At 40.3% G+C, this 16,979-nt stretch overlaps 1 protein-coding gene across 1 annotated transcript in view; it reads right to left on the bottom strand.

The window, feature by feature from the left end:
* The window catches only part of tenm4 (teneurin transmembrane protein 4), a 147,307-nt gene that overhangs the window by 5,162 nt on the left and 125,166 nt on the right, over window positions 1-16,979 (bottom strand). Inside the window, exons 28-32 of the mRNA XM_085430647.1 lie at window positions 12,761-12,933; window positions 9,706-9,941; window positions 5,904-6,200; window positions 3,340-4,954; window positions 1,115-1,257 (exon numbers count right to left, since the gene is read on the bottom strand). Of these exons, the coding sequence (XP_085286773.1) occupies window positions 1,115-1,257; window positions 3,340-4,954; window positions 5,904-6,200; window positions 9,706-9,941; window positions 12,761-12,933 (2,464 nt within the window). The remainder of the gene's footprint in view (window positions 1-1,114; window positions 1,258-3,339; window positions 4,955-5,903; window positions 6,201-9,705; window positions 9,942-12,760; window positions 12,934-16,979) is intronic.

Here is a 16,979-nt window from a genome sequence, read left to right as displayed (position 1 = left end):
GTTGCTCATTTATAGATTGGCACCTTTGGAGAGTTCAGAGGTTTCTTTGTGGAATGTTAGCCACAAGCTTTATGCACGAGTTAGTCCCAGGGGTTCTGACAACAACCCTTTCAAAACAGTTTACGTTAGATGAAGAAATAACTGGGATTGTTATAGATTTACACTACGCATATATGATGTGTAACATTACAATAGGAATAAGTATTTCATTTCCAGTGTAATTGACTAAAGTGTTGCTGAAATGCCTGAGATAATTCATTTTTTGATTACAAATACTTTTAAAGGACTCATGAGAGCAGGAGCACTTATCAACTATTCATTTGCAAATCACAAATTTGCATTTGTTTCTATTCACAGTAATTTTGAAAATCTTCACCTTTAGTGTCATAGAATAAATATTGATGGATAAATTCTGAAATAAATGGGACACCAACTAAAACATCACTCAGACATTTATAAGTTGTTAAGAGCTAAATACTGCATGACAGTTTATAGTAACAGTGGGGGTTTTTGCCAGTTTTTTGTGTATCCATGTTTATTAGTCTGCTGGTCAGATCAGAGAATCTTCCATCACCCCAGTAGCTTTTAGACTTACAAATAGATGAGAAGACATTCTAACCAATACCGGCTATGTTAAGGTTGCAGCCAGAGTGTAATGCAACATGAATCTTCCCTCTTGATGGGTGGCATTCACTAGTCTAGCTGTAACCAAACCCAAGAACAACAGTGGCCTGTTCAATAATTCAGGTGAGTTGGGGGCAACTTAAAAGGCCTGATAAAAGCGAGAATCAAAGCATGTCTACTACTTCTCAGACCTTGGCTAACAGTGTAAGGCTGAGATGAAATCAATGGCCAGTGGTAGAAGAAAGGGAGAGTGAATTTTCCTAATGGCAGGACAATTACAAGAGCTATTTAGCCTGACCCCATTCCCCAAGATGAGGACTAGGGAAGCAACCAGCATACCGGGCGATGTTTTGGCCTGATAGCTGCCAGCTCCTTTGGGAGTCTGGCTACATAGACTCTGCCCATTTGCTAATGATGTTGGAAAGGAGAGGGGCAGAAGTAGAAAGCGATCCGAGGTAAGATGAAAAGTGGGATAAGTAAGGATGACTACCTTGGTGCTATCCCATTCCTGCGTCTTGATCTGGGTGCGAACTAATTCGTAGGATGGCTCCATGGCCTCTGTGCTTGGTTTGCGGTAGCCGGGGATAACGTTGTACAGTTGGAAGCCAAAGGTCACCAACCAGCTGTTCACATCTGCGGGGGAAGGGTCAAAACAAATGATATACAAATTCTATTAGTAGACACAATCGTTTGTGGCTTCAGAGGAACTGTGAAGAACTGTGAGAATTAATTTGTTGAATCTGAACAGTTGACATTTTGTGGGCGAGACTGTTTCCATGAAACGCTCCTACCTCGGCCAGACCGCTTGATTTGTTTGTGATAGTGGAAAGCTATGCTAAACACTCAAGATAGTTGTGATAATTCGTGTCCACTCCTGCAGGTGCCACACTAATGACACGCAGTTGGGTTACGGAAATGCCAAGTGACATCTGAGAGTGCCTGCTGTGCTGATAATTATATTCAGTAATTTGGTGTCATTTCAAGGCAGCCAAGACTTCAACACGAGATATTTTGAAGACTCAGCGGGCTCCTCTGCATTAATTTCTCTCTAATGAGATGCTGAAAGAGAGGAAAGTGACGTGTCTGAGATTTAAATACATCCAATCATGATAATGTGGTTCTTCTAATAGCAGCCACCGACACTGTGGTTATAGGTGCTGCTGCAGTCCCCTATAGCATGCTGTCATATTTTATGAATATCACAGAGAAGGCTACAGGTCTTAAGAGAAGCAAAGCCTGTCCAACCTGATTGATTTCTTTCTCGCGCCCTTCCATGTGTTTGTTACAGACAGCATCATTGCTGTGACACTCAGGGTGCAAGTCTCTCACACATTGCCGCTGCCACATTGTGGCACCTGACAAAGCTTTTTTAAATATGAATTTGTTTGAGGACAATGAAAGGACCCTGGCAATTTAGTGAGAGGAATGTAAATGTCACTGCTATCAATCACAATTGAGGCAAACCCACTACAATATATCTATCTAACAGTCTATTTAGCATTAAAATGCCATTGAGCCCCTAATGGTGGACTATGATGCTGAATGCCTTTGTGTTTGCAAAAAGTGACTACTCCGTCTCTCGGTATTGTCTTCAGGTTATTAAAGGATAAAGAATAAAAGGTAAACACATTATTATTCCTCCACAAAAAGGCATTATGGAGTAAATATAATGCAGCATGAACACATGAGAACTTATACATTCATTTATGACAGAGATCCAGCTACTGCTTGGTTTAACCACAAGGATTTCACTGAGTATGTTGTTTTCCTTCTGGCAAAAGAGGTTGATACAACCAACAAAGATTTGTATGGTTTGTATGGATTCATTGTGCTCACCTTCTCCACCGAGGTGCTTTCACTGCCATTTACCCCCTCCCCACCACAAAGAACCAGGATATTTCTGGAAAAGGACCTGAATGCTAAACAACAGAAAGGGCTTGGCCGTATAGCATTGTTCCCTTTGAGCATTTTCAGAGTGATAGCTACTGGGCACGTACATAAGCAAGTATACACGAACACACATACACGAAACCCCCCCACACCTCAGTTTCCCAGCAAGTGAGTGCTTAAAATCCTCCCAAACACACTGCTTTTGAATTTAATTCTGGCAGGGTCTGTTCTTCCAGTTGTGTGAGGTTGTTAAGAATAAAAACATAACAAATTTGACAGAAAAACCTGGAATAACTATTGTGCGCTTCAAGCAACAACAGTCATACACAGGAATGAAGGCTAATATTTGCTTGCTCTCCACAACCAAGTTATAAGCATAACTGATTGCTTTAGCAGGACTCACGTAAATACTGTCAACTTCTATTTATATTCAATTATTTGGATACAACTGAAAGTATTTTAAGTCCTACTCACTTTCACTTAGAATTGTTACAGGAAGATTCAGAGAAAATCTTGCTTTTGAGCATCAACAGAAGCAGACTGCACTCAAATCATTTTCTGATAGAAAGTTATAATTCCACAGTAAGTCCTTTTCTTTATGTTTGCAATGTTTCCACAGATTGCCTACATTTTTTAAAGACATTCATTTAAAGGTTATGATACTTAAAATGAATGCCTCTTTGTTTGATCATCAGTAGAATCCAGCGAAACTGCACTGAAGCTAACTTCCTGTCCTCTAAGGTTAGGTGGACTTGCGCTTTATTTTTTCTTAAAATTTAATCTTCTAAAGCCATAAAGCATATAAAGTCTGTTAAAAGAACTTACCTGTCATGTAGCACTTTATCTCCTCGTTATTGCTGAGAGGATTATTATTCTTGAACATGTACAAGTTGAATGGCACAATGTGGTTGCTGTTGAGACGTTTCCAGATCTCGTGGTCTGGTGTTGTCCAGCGGCCAGCAAGGACATCATAATCCCGCCTGCCCATGTGGACCAGTTTGCTAAGAGGCTCATACAGGCCTCCTTGGTAGCCTATTATGAGCTGCAAACTGGGGTTGGTGTCAAGGTAAACTTCTCCAAAAGCCGTATGGAGGATCTGCTTGATCATGATGCCTGATCCACTGAACACAGCCAGTGGCGTGCCTATGTTATCACACGCCACGTAAAACTCATCCCCACTGCTTAGCTCCATGGCAAACAGATGTCCCTGCAGGTCATAATACAGTGAGGTGATCTCAGAGCTGGAGTGATTGTACATATGGGTGACCCTAGTGGGGCTGGACAACTCAGCATAGAAGAACTGCAGGTGCTGGCCCCTGCTGCTTCTGCTGGACACCCTCCTGCCGAGGCCATCGTAACGGTATTCAATGCTCCAGCCGCTCACTTTGTTGTACACTTTAACAAGCAGGCCAGCAGAATTATACTCAAAATAGTCATTCCCTCGCTGCTTAAGAAAACCGTCCTCATCCATCCTATACTGAGTATCTCCCAAGCGAGTAATGCGGTCCCTGATGTCATAGCGTAGTGGTGTGAGGCGTGCGCTGTTTCCAGGGCTGAGAAGGTGTAAGTTGCCATTAAGGTCATAGCTGTACCTCCACAGAGGCTTGTCATTGATGGAGACCACTTGAAGTTGACCGTCAGCATCGTACTCGTATGTGTAGCGTGTCGTGTTGGCATAAGGCCCAACCTTTAGCTCCTTGGCCACCACTCGCCCCATATTGTCATACTGCACCATCATCCAGTACATGAGTGAGCGGAAGATCTCATATTGGACTTCCTTCACTCGCCCGTAGGCATCAAAGTGTTTGGTGTGGGTCATCACTGCTGTGGTTATAATTTGATTTATGTCATAATAGATTACTCCAAATTTACCAAACTGCTCTGTTTTGCCAGATACGTCATCGTAACGATACAAGTCAATTGGCAGCGGTTTCTCATTTATGACAGCCTGCATGCTAGTGACGCGGAAACTGTTGTCATACACATAGTCAAACCTAGCGTTCACCATGCCCTCTTCGCTGAATCTGAAAATCTGCCTGTCAATCAGTGGACCAATCTGACGGTAGCGAATGGTGCAGGTAAAGCCTTCACTCTGCAAGTTGACGGTCTTTAGCATGCCTGCCACTTCATCATAGGAAAAACCAATTCGAGTGGTGTCATAGAGAATCTCCAGAAGCTTAGCAAGCTTTCCATATTTGTAGATGATCCTGCGGCCTGTACCCAGATAGGTGGTCTGCAGCAACTGTCCATCCTCACTGTAGTCCTGGAGCACTGAAGCGTTACCTTCAGGGGGCCGGTAGGTGTTTCTGTAGTAACCAATGGAGCGGGAGGTCTCTAGAGTCTGCCGTGCTACGTTGGGCATGGTCACAGAGGAGAGCCGATCATTTTTGTCAAATTCAAAGATATACTGCCTTTGGCTGTAGAGCAGCAGCACCATGGACTAATGAGAAGAAGAAACAGAGGATTTTTTGTGTTATATTAATAAATTGTAAGACTGACTGCATTCAAATGCTTCACTTTGATATATTTTCTGTTACACAAACACACAGTCCTAAAAGCTGTTACAGAAGCACAATGTCTGACACAATAAGACAAGATAGAGATTAATTAGAAAATTGCTACCGTTATAACGTCTAATACCAATAACACAAAATGACAGGCAATTTGTCTAAAGCGATAAATATTACGCAAGTTTGTGTCAGTCCAAATCTAATTTTCATCATGAACACAGAGTTGCTGATACTCCACTGAAATTAAGATTTCCTTAAGAGATGATTTCACAAGCTGCTTCTATTTTGCTCATTTGTCAGATCTTTTAATCCAAACAGTAGGAAGCCAAATTTTCTCACCTAAGCAAATCTAAAATTTACATCTGTGCCTGTCTTAGACCAATAAATGATGAGGTTGTAAAGCTGTCACAACAGGCGGCATCGAGAAATTGCTCAGAGGTTGCTATGACTAAAGACTATTAACAAGGTGACTGACTGCTGTTCATATTATATGCCTAAGCTACAGAATAACAGCTCCTCACCTCACCCAAACAGTCTTGCCTTCAATTAGTCAGAAGAAAGTGACATTTCACTCTGTTCTTTTCATCAGAGCTATTTCAGGCTGAACTTTGCTGTCAGACTTTGGTAACAAAGTATGTCTTCAATGCACCAGACACTTTAATTACATTTTGGCTGATATCTATTCCAGAGCCTGATAGTGCAACACAAACACTTCTGTATTATTACAAGTTAACTTTTAACTCCAGTCTAAAATCTCATAACAAGTTTCTTATACAAACACACCTTTTACACTTTATCTGTAGAGCATGCCTCCAATATTATATTACATTTTTTATCTTTAAACTATTTAATCATTGTTACAGTTCAACCAATTCGTACCTTCTCAAGATAAGTGTAGCTCCAAGATTTACCATCAGCAAATATCTGGGAGGTGATTCTGCCGTTCTGGTCGTATTCCATGCGCACCGACATTGTGCCTCTTTGGATACCTGCCACATGGCCTCCAGGAGAGTAGGTGACATTGACTCCATTCAGTCGACTGCTCGGTGCCCACAATGTGGGGCGACCGGCATGGTCATAGTGGATCCGTAACGTAAACTTCCTGTGGTCATCGTAGACCTTTTCTGTTCTGGTGATTCGATCGAAATCCAACGATAGGAGGTTTCTGTTATGAACCTATAGGAGGGAACGCAGGGAGTTAGGAACACTTTATATAGCTACAGAAAATTCACCAACGGGAATAGACACTTTAAAAAGTTTGAAATTATTGAGAGGAATTGGTGCATTACTCTTCTGAGGTGGAACATTGGGAGGAGACCTTTAATCACAAAGTGATTATTTTTATATTCTTCTTTTCATAGCTTTTAATTACAAAAGTGGAGCTCTATCTCAGGACTGCAGGAGCCAGCGGAGTAATGAAATTGTAAGAATTACCACATTTCTTTGTTTGTGTCTTAGCCCGAGTATGCCTATTCAAGCAAGAAACATTAGAGTCACATTGATCATTAAATTCATTTTTAATGCTTACTGGGAAGAATTACCAGGCACAGATGACTCTCATTCTATTTTGCCTTTGCGTAAATTGGAAAAGAGAAAGAAAATCAGTTAATCTCCTTTATGACTGAACATTGTTTAAGTGAGACAGCTCTTCTGAATGTATCAGGCTTAAAACGGTGACCTTTGCTTTCAGAGCAAAACAACACTGCTCTGAAGACTGCAGGCTTTATGAGGCAGCTTCTGTGCTTTAGCCAAAAAGATCAAGCAGCAGCCCTGGCATTCTGTTTCTGTCAGCAGCCTCCATAAACAGAAGCTACAGAAGCAAAAAAAATAAAACAAAGAGAAGATAACAGCTTAGATTGCAGGTCAGAGCAGATCTCTGCAAAAAAAAGCATTGCTTTAAACACCATCTGGAACTTTTTGTAAAATGGGTCTTCAGAGGTCTCTGGCTGTAATTAAAACTACACCTCTGTTTCTGTAATATTTATGATCTTTTTTTCTTATTAATCTTCAGAGTGTTTCTTCAGGTGTGCTATCATTTGGCTTAGTAAAATGCTTGGCAAGGCTTAAAAACATCTTAAAATGCCTCAGAAGGCTGCTTCTGGCTACTTTCCAGATACATCCCACAGAGCAGGTCACACAGGGATTGCTGAGAAAGCTCACTTTTTCAATCTCACATTGAGGAAAGCATGCTTAGGTCTCTCATCTGTGAAGGGACAATTACACCAGAGGCAATTATTGTCACTGATACCTAATTGAGAGGATTACTTTAAGTAAAACCAACAGAATCATGAGGAGCATAAATCCATGGATATTTGGAGTGGCGTAAACTATTTGAGACCTGAGACAGAAGGAGTGAACGTACATTGGATCTGGAAATAAGAACGTGTTCTTTTGTCTCCTTCGCCTTCAAACACTGTCATAACAAGTGCCACACTTCATTGAAATGGCTACACCTTTTAGTTATTTTTTTTAAAGAATACTAGTAAAGATCCCCGCTGCTCTTGTTAAATCTCTGCAGGCAGCAGAGAGCTGATGTCTTTCACAAAAAGTTCCCAGTGCTAGAATAAGGTTTGCCAAAGTCGCATGGCATAGAAGGAAAAAGTGTCCCATAACAGTGATTCCAAGTTCCCATGAGAATGGAAACCCACTCAAGGGGAGTTATTTCAAATAGAACATCACCTCTAAAATGAATTTCTCACAGAAAGTAAAAGAGTAGAAGCAAAAAAGAGACTTTTACATTACACTCAAGATCATAACAATGATGTCTCAACCAATATCAAATACTATCTGTAAGTGTCCCTGTAAATATGTAAATGTCTATTCTCAGGTTTTATGACTACTCCAATTAATTTTTCTTTAATAGCAACAGTTCTACTTATTGTCATGCTGCAATCAAAGATAATCCATTCCATGTTTTTGGTTTCTTTTTTGTGTATCTCCTTTGAACAAACAGCCAAACATTAGAAGCATCTTGTCATTGCTATCAATACTACATTCAAAAGGATGAAGATTCTTGCAAGAGTGGAGTGGCTCAAGAGTTCTTCATTAGTGTACATTAACGAAAAGCCTCAGGACATGAAAGGCACAGCACAACAAAAACGCGTACGTGTTGTATCAAAGGAACAAATACAGTCAAGCAAAGTGGGGGAAAAAGACATCAGAAATATAAACACTCTCCCTTTTCTCCACCAAAAAAAAAAGCTGTGAAGTCAGAGCCACATAGTTGTTTCTTCTACTCCTGTTCCCATGGATCTGTACTGTATTCAAGATCCTCCCCTCCCTCCAGCCGCGCACTGCCACACACTCACCCAGCCACCCACGTAATATCACTTGACATGTCACTCAAGGTCGCCCAATGATTCCAGCTCTGTTCATCCCTTCTGTTCGTGCCATTAGGCTGCTCCCATTTCCTATCTCACCCCTGGGGCCATTGTCTGTAACATACATTAGTAGCTTTCACTTCCAAAGGGACGACAAGGCCATTACATGAACAGCCAATGACAGACAAAGTGGCACCTTCCCATTAGCTGTGTTGCCTCACAGACAATGTGGAAGACAACTTAACCAAAGTAGCCATTTGCCTTACAAAGCCAAGGCAAAACAATAAAGGCCACCAGATGCAATTTAAATCAGTGTTGTGCGGGTTAATGCCTAAATCCTACATACATTATGGACAAGCACTTTGAATTTGTTGCATTATGAGAGGAGACCTGTTGATATGCAATATACAAGTAACTCTTAATTTTGATTTTAACGAGAAAGTATTTTATATGTTACAGGCTATTAATCAATCCATTTTTTTCCATTTATGTAATTTAGCATCGCTTGGAGCGTATTCCAGGTGTCATGGGGCAAAAGCCAAAGTATATTGTGGACGAACAGCCAATTTATCACAGACCTAAAGCAAAGCGAGAGAGACAGAACAATTTAGAATAGCTGATTCATCAAACACGCATGTCTTTGGACTGTGGGAAGTACAGAGAAAGAAGCCATGCAGGTAAAGGGACAACATGTAAATTCGAAACAGAAAGGCCAGCCAGTGGATTCAAACCCAGGACTTTGTCGTTGTGACCACTGTACTGCTCTGTTAGGATCTATACACAGACTGAAATCACTTTATTTAATCTACTTATGTCAAATTCAGATCAAAATTAGCCTACAAAAAATGTACCAGATTGTGTGTGTGGGTGGGCTTCTACAGCTATGGGTGAGAAGATACCATATGTTCCAGAAAGTCAAATCTGAGTAATACATCCATGAGTCTGATGGCCTATGATTAACTGATTTATAGCTGTGAGACAGAGCTCAAAACAGAGCTTTATTAATTATTTACTATAATAATTTGACATGTAATTGTATTGTCATGCGGCCAACTTAATTTATGCACAACAAACAACTGAGCTTTTGAGTCGCAGCTTCTATAGGAAAAAAAAAATAGAGTTCACAATGAACCTGACACCATTAGATCTGCAGCTACACTTTTATTTCTTGTGAATTTGGATTTTTTTCTGGAGTTTGTGGTTTTTCGGCATAAATACTGCCCTATTTGAAGTAGTAGAATAACTACATGGACTGTAGCTGATGATTTGAGAAAATATGAAATAAGACACTAGACATTTAGCCTATGATGAAAAACCTTACATAAAACCATGAGTGTCTCGTAGCAAGACAGCATGCTTACCCTTAATCTGCGTCCATACACAGTAACTTGGCCACGTGCCTGCTCCTTTCTCTGTCTCCACTCCACCAGGTTAAGGCCGTTGTCGATAGCCAGGGTTACGTTCCTCTTGCTGACTGTGGGGTTGACCGTACCAGCCAGCAGGTGGGGTTCAGTATACAGCGACACCTCCATACCATTGGCCAAAACTAGACGCAGCGAACCGTCCAAACCAATGAAGTAGCTGTTCCGAACTTGATCTAAGGACGGAGAGATGGGATGGAGAAAAACGAGTATGATTAGAAGGCAAGCAACAATCATAGCTTCTTGGAACTAAAGCAAGAGGACTAAATCTAATATCCATGTCAGTGAGGCGCAAACATAATGACCTGAAATGGCTGCTCAGCAAAAAGAAATCCTTTAGCAGCAGTATTTAACAGAACCACTGCAATAACGCAGTGGGTCTCTGACAACAAAGATCAATAGTGAGAGGTTTCACAGTGCCAGTAAAGCAAAGTTTTACAGCTGTTGCAGCAGCCTGGAGGATATGGAGGAATGAAAACTATCAAAAGCTGCTGGCTTGCCTGTGGCCACAGAGAAGGCAGGGTGAGATACGCACACGCACGCATGTGCACACACACTTACACACACTCACCCACAAGGGATAGATCTGAGCCTGTCTGTTACTGTCCCTAGGTGACGGCAGCCTGTGTTCCAGCTCCAGACCAATGACTAATGTTTCCACTGAGCATCTCATATACATTCAGAGAATGTGTCCTTCTTACCTCCTGTCAGTAGACTGACAGGGACCAGGATGAATGTGATTCTCAATATGAACAATAGAAAAATAATGGTTTGTCAGCCAGCACATTAGTTACTTGACTTCATTTAACAGAAAAAACGAACTCATACGCTGCAATTTCCTTGCGTTCATGTGTCATGTTCAAGTGGCTGTGACAATTTCTTTGCTGTGGACACAGAACAACAATAAACACAACGTGTGGGGAAAGGCTTTTTTAAAAAAAAAAAAATCTTTTTCTTTTTCACAAAGCACCAGAGGATGTGTTGTGCTGTTGCGACAAGAGAAACAGATAGAGGCATGACTGACCTTGTACTGGCCCTTGCCTCTTTACATCATATGGACACTTTAGGGGTTGACCAAAGACTACTGGGGCAGACCCTACCTAAAAGAGGCCTCAGAGACCAACAAAGCTCAAAATGCTGCAAAAGTAGTACACACACTCAGTTCAGCAATAGAAGGGGGAAAAATACTGGCTGTCATGAAATATAGCAAACCATAACAATGTGGTTTGCTATAATTTCCTAATAGCTCACAGTGGCTTATATGTAAAACAGACTTGCATTTTTCTTCTATAAACAGCATTCTATGTGCAGTATCTTTAAGCTTTAAAAGCAAATAATTGCAACTTTTTATTATTTGGATATATTTTATTATCTTGTAATACACCTGATTATTTTTCTAGCTATAAAGCTTCTGCCCTTAATCCCTTAAATCTTAAAAGTTATCTGTTTCACAAAACTGTGATGATAGCTTGCTGAGAAGAGGGGACAAAAACAGCCAAATGAGCAGGAAAGAAACTCGAAGGCAGCACAGTCATATGCTATGTGATCACCCAGCTAACAAAGCAGACAATAGTGAATTAATTAACAGCAGATTTCCTGGCGCCACTTTCCTCACAGGCAGATGCCTAAGACAAGGTCACAACATGGAGGTGGCCACTCCGTTAAACAAAAGTGAGAAACCAGAGAGTGTCATCTCCCGTTTCAGACACAGCTTTGCGGTCAGTAGTCTAAGAAGGGATATGCTCAGAAACAGAAAGTAGAAGGGTGTATGCGTAACCCATCTTTAAAAAATTGAAAGTTGCTCCAGATTTAGTGAAGATAATATCAGACAGATATCAGACAGATACCAAAAACACCTAGAGGTGTTCAAAAACAGCCTTATCTCCTCATGAATCTTTCTCAGCATTGTATGGACCACCGGCACTGTGTTTTATCGTTTATTTTTTTTGACAGAAAAATCAATATTTGTTTCATTTCTGTGAAGTGCAAGCTGCACTACACATGTTATTAAAAACAGAGAAGCACCTCTGTGAGTGATATTAACATAGCTAAGTCTGAGACGGGATGTCTTCAAACCCACAGATAAGATTTAAAATCTGATCATGTCTGGAGCAATCCAGACAGTGTTGCTTTTAATTCACATCTGTATCCGAGACACCTGCCTCGGCCTTATTGTCGAAAGATAAAGGCAAATGTGATTTGCACTGCCCAAATCAAAAAGAAAATACATTTAACAAAGTCAAAAGCTATGCAACTCTACAGAAAGTCATGTTTCAATTTTAAATTCAAAAGTAATTTACTGGCATGAAAGGAACACAGCACAAAATCAATACATATATTAAATCAATTAACGCAATGCAACATGCTTACTAAATATTTATATTATATGCACATATGTCTGTGTATGTCCAGATCACTGGACTATTTATTTATTAAACACTATTTATATATAACCCCCCTTTTTTTCTTTTTAAACTCTCATTCGGCTACAGAGTGGCAACCCAAAATATTCAGTGAGGCTGAGCCAGAAAGTGCCTGGCAGCTTCCAGGCAGCTTGAGCTCAAAGAAGGTCTTATCCGTGACAGTCCACAGAGACCTCTAAAATGCTCTTTGTCTAGTCCCTTAGCTTGCACCAGTTTCCCTTAGGGCTTCTGAGCGACTGCCCTCTACAATACATCCCTTTTTAAATCAGGAGAATGCAACACCTTCACAAAAATAAGGTAAGTAATAAAATCTGTTTACAATCTCAAGTGCTATATGTACAGATAAGGGGGATACACTGTTGATTAATCAAATACTAGAACATAAGGTAATGGAAGTCAGAATATATGTAGATGAGAAAGAGTTTCTTAAAAATACTAACAGTACCTAGTCCCAGCTGTATAAATTAATATCAGGGACATAAGCAAAGTTAAAGCTTTTGGGACTTCACCTCGCAGAACAAACCCTAAAAAAAGAAACCGCTCTACTTACGGACACCGTAAAAGAGACTCACCTTGCATAAGTGTGTAGAAGGTGCCAGAAGCTGACAGGTTAGTGGTGACGGTGATATCTTCTTTGTTGGAGCCCTCTGTCTGGATACGGACCGAGCTGTCTGCGTCTGTACGGTAGCTGCTCACTCGGCCCGTGGGGTAGGTGATGTTAGTCAGACGCCCATAGCTGTCATACCTACAAAGAAATATGTTGATGTGAACCAAAGAAGGCAAAGAGGACCATGCCATCTGAAAACACAGATAAACAAGCACTATGCCTGAAACACAAACAATGCTGTGGTATTAAAAATTTACTAAGCCTTGTTGAGGTTTGTTAAATCATAAGGAAGCAATCATGATCATCAATGCAAGTCAGGTATGCATAAATGATTGTAGGTACATAAATGTGACTAATGAGTTGCTGTGTCATTCCAGATAAGCAGTGATTATGAGTTGTTCTCTGTAAGTGTTCTAGCATAAACTCTGCTAATGGTAATTATAGGTAGGGATTGGAAACTTTCCGCAGAGTCCGATATTTCCTCCGTGTTGTCACAAATTGAAGCAATGTGTCAACACAGGCAGTAAACACAGCAGCAAATCCATCAGTGCTGGCAACCTGAGGTAATACATGGGATTTCAGAGCTATCATCTTTAATCATCGAAGCACAATCAGCATAGCTTTTGAAAAATATCTCCTGCAATTTTCTATTCACAAACAAGGAGTGGGTGCACCAACAAACTAAGCAGCTTTGTCCTTTTCTAGCCCTTTCAACAAAATGTGAATGGGGCGTTAATATCAATACTTCTCACTGCAACTTAAAAACAAGTATTCATTTTAATTCTATTCTAGCATCATATCACAACAGTAGTTAGCTCAAGGCAATTTGTATAGCAAGGAAAAAACCCTACAATAATACGGAGAAAACCCCAACAATCAAATAAGCCCCTTTGAGCGAGCACTTAGCGACAGTGGGAAGGAAAAATATACTATAAATATGCAATAGATTTAAAAAAAATGATTAAGATGAGAAAGCAAACACCTTTTTTACATTTGGAAAACTGCTTATTAGCTTAAAAGATTAGCGATATTGCCTAATCTCATTATACAGCCTATGAAATAGGGGCGCTGAGGTGTGAATCCTTAGAGAGATGCAGCATCTTCCTAGCTTATAGATCAGTCAGTTCATCACATACAGGAACATGAGTGGCCAGATTGTTTCATTTTGCTCAGAGAGCACATCAGCATAGAACAATTTTAAATCTTTCAGATTTTCAGTGTTCCAGAATTGAAGCGAGTGAACGGTACATTACTTAGAAAGAAGACTTTTATCTGCACATTGAATACAGATTGGAAAGCCTCTTCGATGTTGCTGCCTGCCATAATAAAGCCTCTAATAAATGAGATGGCGGGTGCTGGTTTACAGATATTTCCTCAGCGCTGCCATCTCAAATATCCAATATGGAAAGGAAGAGTGGGAGAGGAATCATCTCCCAGAGATAAATGCTATCTGATCTCAACTGTACTAGGGACTGGGATTCATAGATACATTTCAAGCCAAGTCTTCCACTTCAGGAAATACTAAATAGCAGAGTAATTTATATCTAAGCCTTTGATTTCTTTTGATACTGCTCATATACTATCAGCAAGAAATTCTCCTTGTGTCCATCATGCAATCAAAAGTTTTTGCAGTGAAAGCACTGCAAGTTATCTGCACCATACTACTTTTAATGGTTCCATTTATTTGACCAAGCGTTCCTGTTTGCCTTCACCTCTGCACAAAAGACTCAGTCCACAAGACAGAAATCTCATTCAAGAGCAACACTACAAGCCCCAGCTTGATCACTGACCCAAACTCTCTATGTCTCAATTAGGGCCTTAAGCTAGTTCCATTCCTTGAGCTCCACCGCTGAGCTCTAATGGTTTTGGCCTGCTTCAGCTCAGCTGCCTATTACTTTGCTTTCTTTCGACAAGAGGGGCACACAGGGGCAGGGTGCTCAGCAGAAGGACAGGAGCAGTTTCCCTCTGGTTGGCCACAAGTCTATTCGGATCGCATCACCTCTGTGTCACATGCTAGCTCTATGACCTTTCACGCTGGGCCCCAACAATAGGCTGAACACTTCATATCGGCATCACCCCCAGCATACCTAACTTCCGCTCATATTTTCAATTTGTCTTGCTGCCTGAGAATTTCTGAGCATGTGTGACTGATAACTTACAGATATAACTAAAGAACATTTGTTAAAACCCAGTGGGTAAGGCACATTTTTCTTCTTCTACCGTCTTAAATAAACGATAAAAGAATATTTAGGTGTTTTATAATTCATCATGATTTGGAACAACCCTTAAGCAGAAGCACTTATCATTACAACATAAATTTAAGGCCTGCGGACCGTTTGTGTGTGCAGTAACTGTTGTACAAATGTGGTTTCCAGGGGTTACAACAGAAAGACAGTGTGGCAGATGTCTTTTGTTCTCTAGTCAATCTATTGGGTTTTTTTTTTCTTCGTTCATTCAAATTAATTTTGATCCACGAAGCATGGAATGTAAGTACACATTAATTAATATGGGTGAAATGATTAGCAGTGAACTTTGGTGGGCAGAGATAAATAGAGGTTCTGATGGTAGCAAATTACAGTTTTGACCCTCAGGTGATGAAATGACCTTTAAAGCTAATTATTCAAGAAAAACAAAACCCTGTTTATTGGGTGTAAAAAAAGCATGGATCAAATGATTTGCTTGTAGGTAAATACAAAGCTTCATTGCTTAATTTGAAAGGGAAAGACAGGAAATGAAATAATACATGGACTTCATTTTATTCCAAGTATTTTGACATGTATAACAATTTTGTTTTACTCTACCAACATCACAAAGTGTCTTATGAAGGCGGTGGGCCACCATGTGCTGCCAGAAGCTGTAAAATGTGTTCAACTAGGCTGCGATCGGGTGATTGCAAATGCCATATGATTATTATATGAATCATAAAATGGTCTTGCTGCTCAAACCCCTCAGTAGCCTCACATGCCTTATGGAGTGGAGCACTGTCATCCTATCACAGATCATTGTCATCATCATAAGACAAAGGTAACCACTCAGAATATCTTCTGCCTGTAGAAAATAATATATTATTATTTACCGCAGTAAAATAACAATGTGGTGCATGAGCGATAGGTTTTTATCACCTAAATCAGCGGTCCCCAATCTTTTTTGGACCACGTACTGGTTTAATGTCAGACAATATTTTCACGGACCAGCCTTTAAGGTGTCGCGGATAAACACAACAAAATAAAATGCTACGACTAAGACAAAACTGTGGTATTTTGTAAATATAATAATTAACGTGAATCCACTGTGTAATTGTGTAACTTTATTAGCCGCGTCCTCCTGAAATACGCCAACAACATTGAGAGAAACATCCTCCTCTCTGCCCCTTAATGCTCTCTGGTCGCTATGGTAACGCGTAAACATTTCTTTCAAAATAAGACACGCATGCTAGAACCTAAAAAATAAAAGAAGCCATTTTACAGAAGGTCATAGAGAAATCATTCAGAATTCCAAACACCCACTAAATTTGTCTGAGCCTCAGGGAATTCAGTCTACCTCGAGAAACGCCTATGCATGGCTGCATTAGTGCTGTTTTCACTGCACCTTTCCACTTCTTTTTTTTTTCAGTGTAACCATCAGATGACAACCAAATCAAACACAGGTGATAAATGTCTGCTCATATTAAACAGAGCGTCTGATTATGTGTCAGAGTTATATTCCTCCAGCGAGGTGTAACAGATGTCTGACCAGCCAATCTGCTTAATCACACTTTTTGGAATGACATCCAGTTAGCATAGTATCCCCTGGTACATTAAGCTAAGGGACAGATTGCTTCATGCAAGTCACAAGAACATGAAATCCTAAACTGTGGGAGTGTTTTCCGTCGTTTCCTCACAAGGTATGCTTTGCCTGATTTAATTAAAATCTTTGGCTATTCAACTATGCTTATATTTCTGGGGTGCATCCCAGTCATGTGAATATACATTTTGTACTACTCAATAGATACACGCTGTTCCTGTACCCAACAACTCCAAACAAGTGATGATCTCCAGTCTGCAAGCAAGGGCACAGATGAGTAACATATCATCCAGTAATCCTATTTGGTATGATAACAGCAAATAGGATTACACCCATCCTTCTGCAGGTCTTGTATTCTGAGTGACATAGACATCCAGCCATAAGAAGTGAACTCATATGCC

This window comes from Copadichromis virginalis, linkage group LG14, assembly GCF_057382275.1.
Source record: "Copadichromis virginalis isolate Kocher_CV1m ecotype Utaka linkage group LG14, C_Virginalis_male_GT1.1, whole genome shotgun sequence".
In the NCBI taxonomy this organism is placed as follows: Eukaryota; Metazoa; Chordata; class Actinopteri; order Cichliformes; family Cichlidae; genus Copadichromis; species Copadichromis virginalis.
The sequence above is the reverse complement of the archived record's forward strand: the minus strand, read 5'-3'. Positions and strand labels throughout refer to the sequence as shown.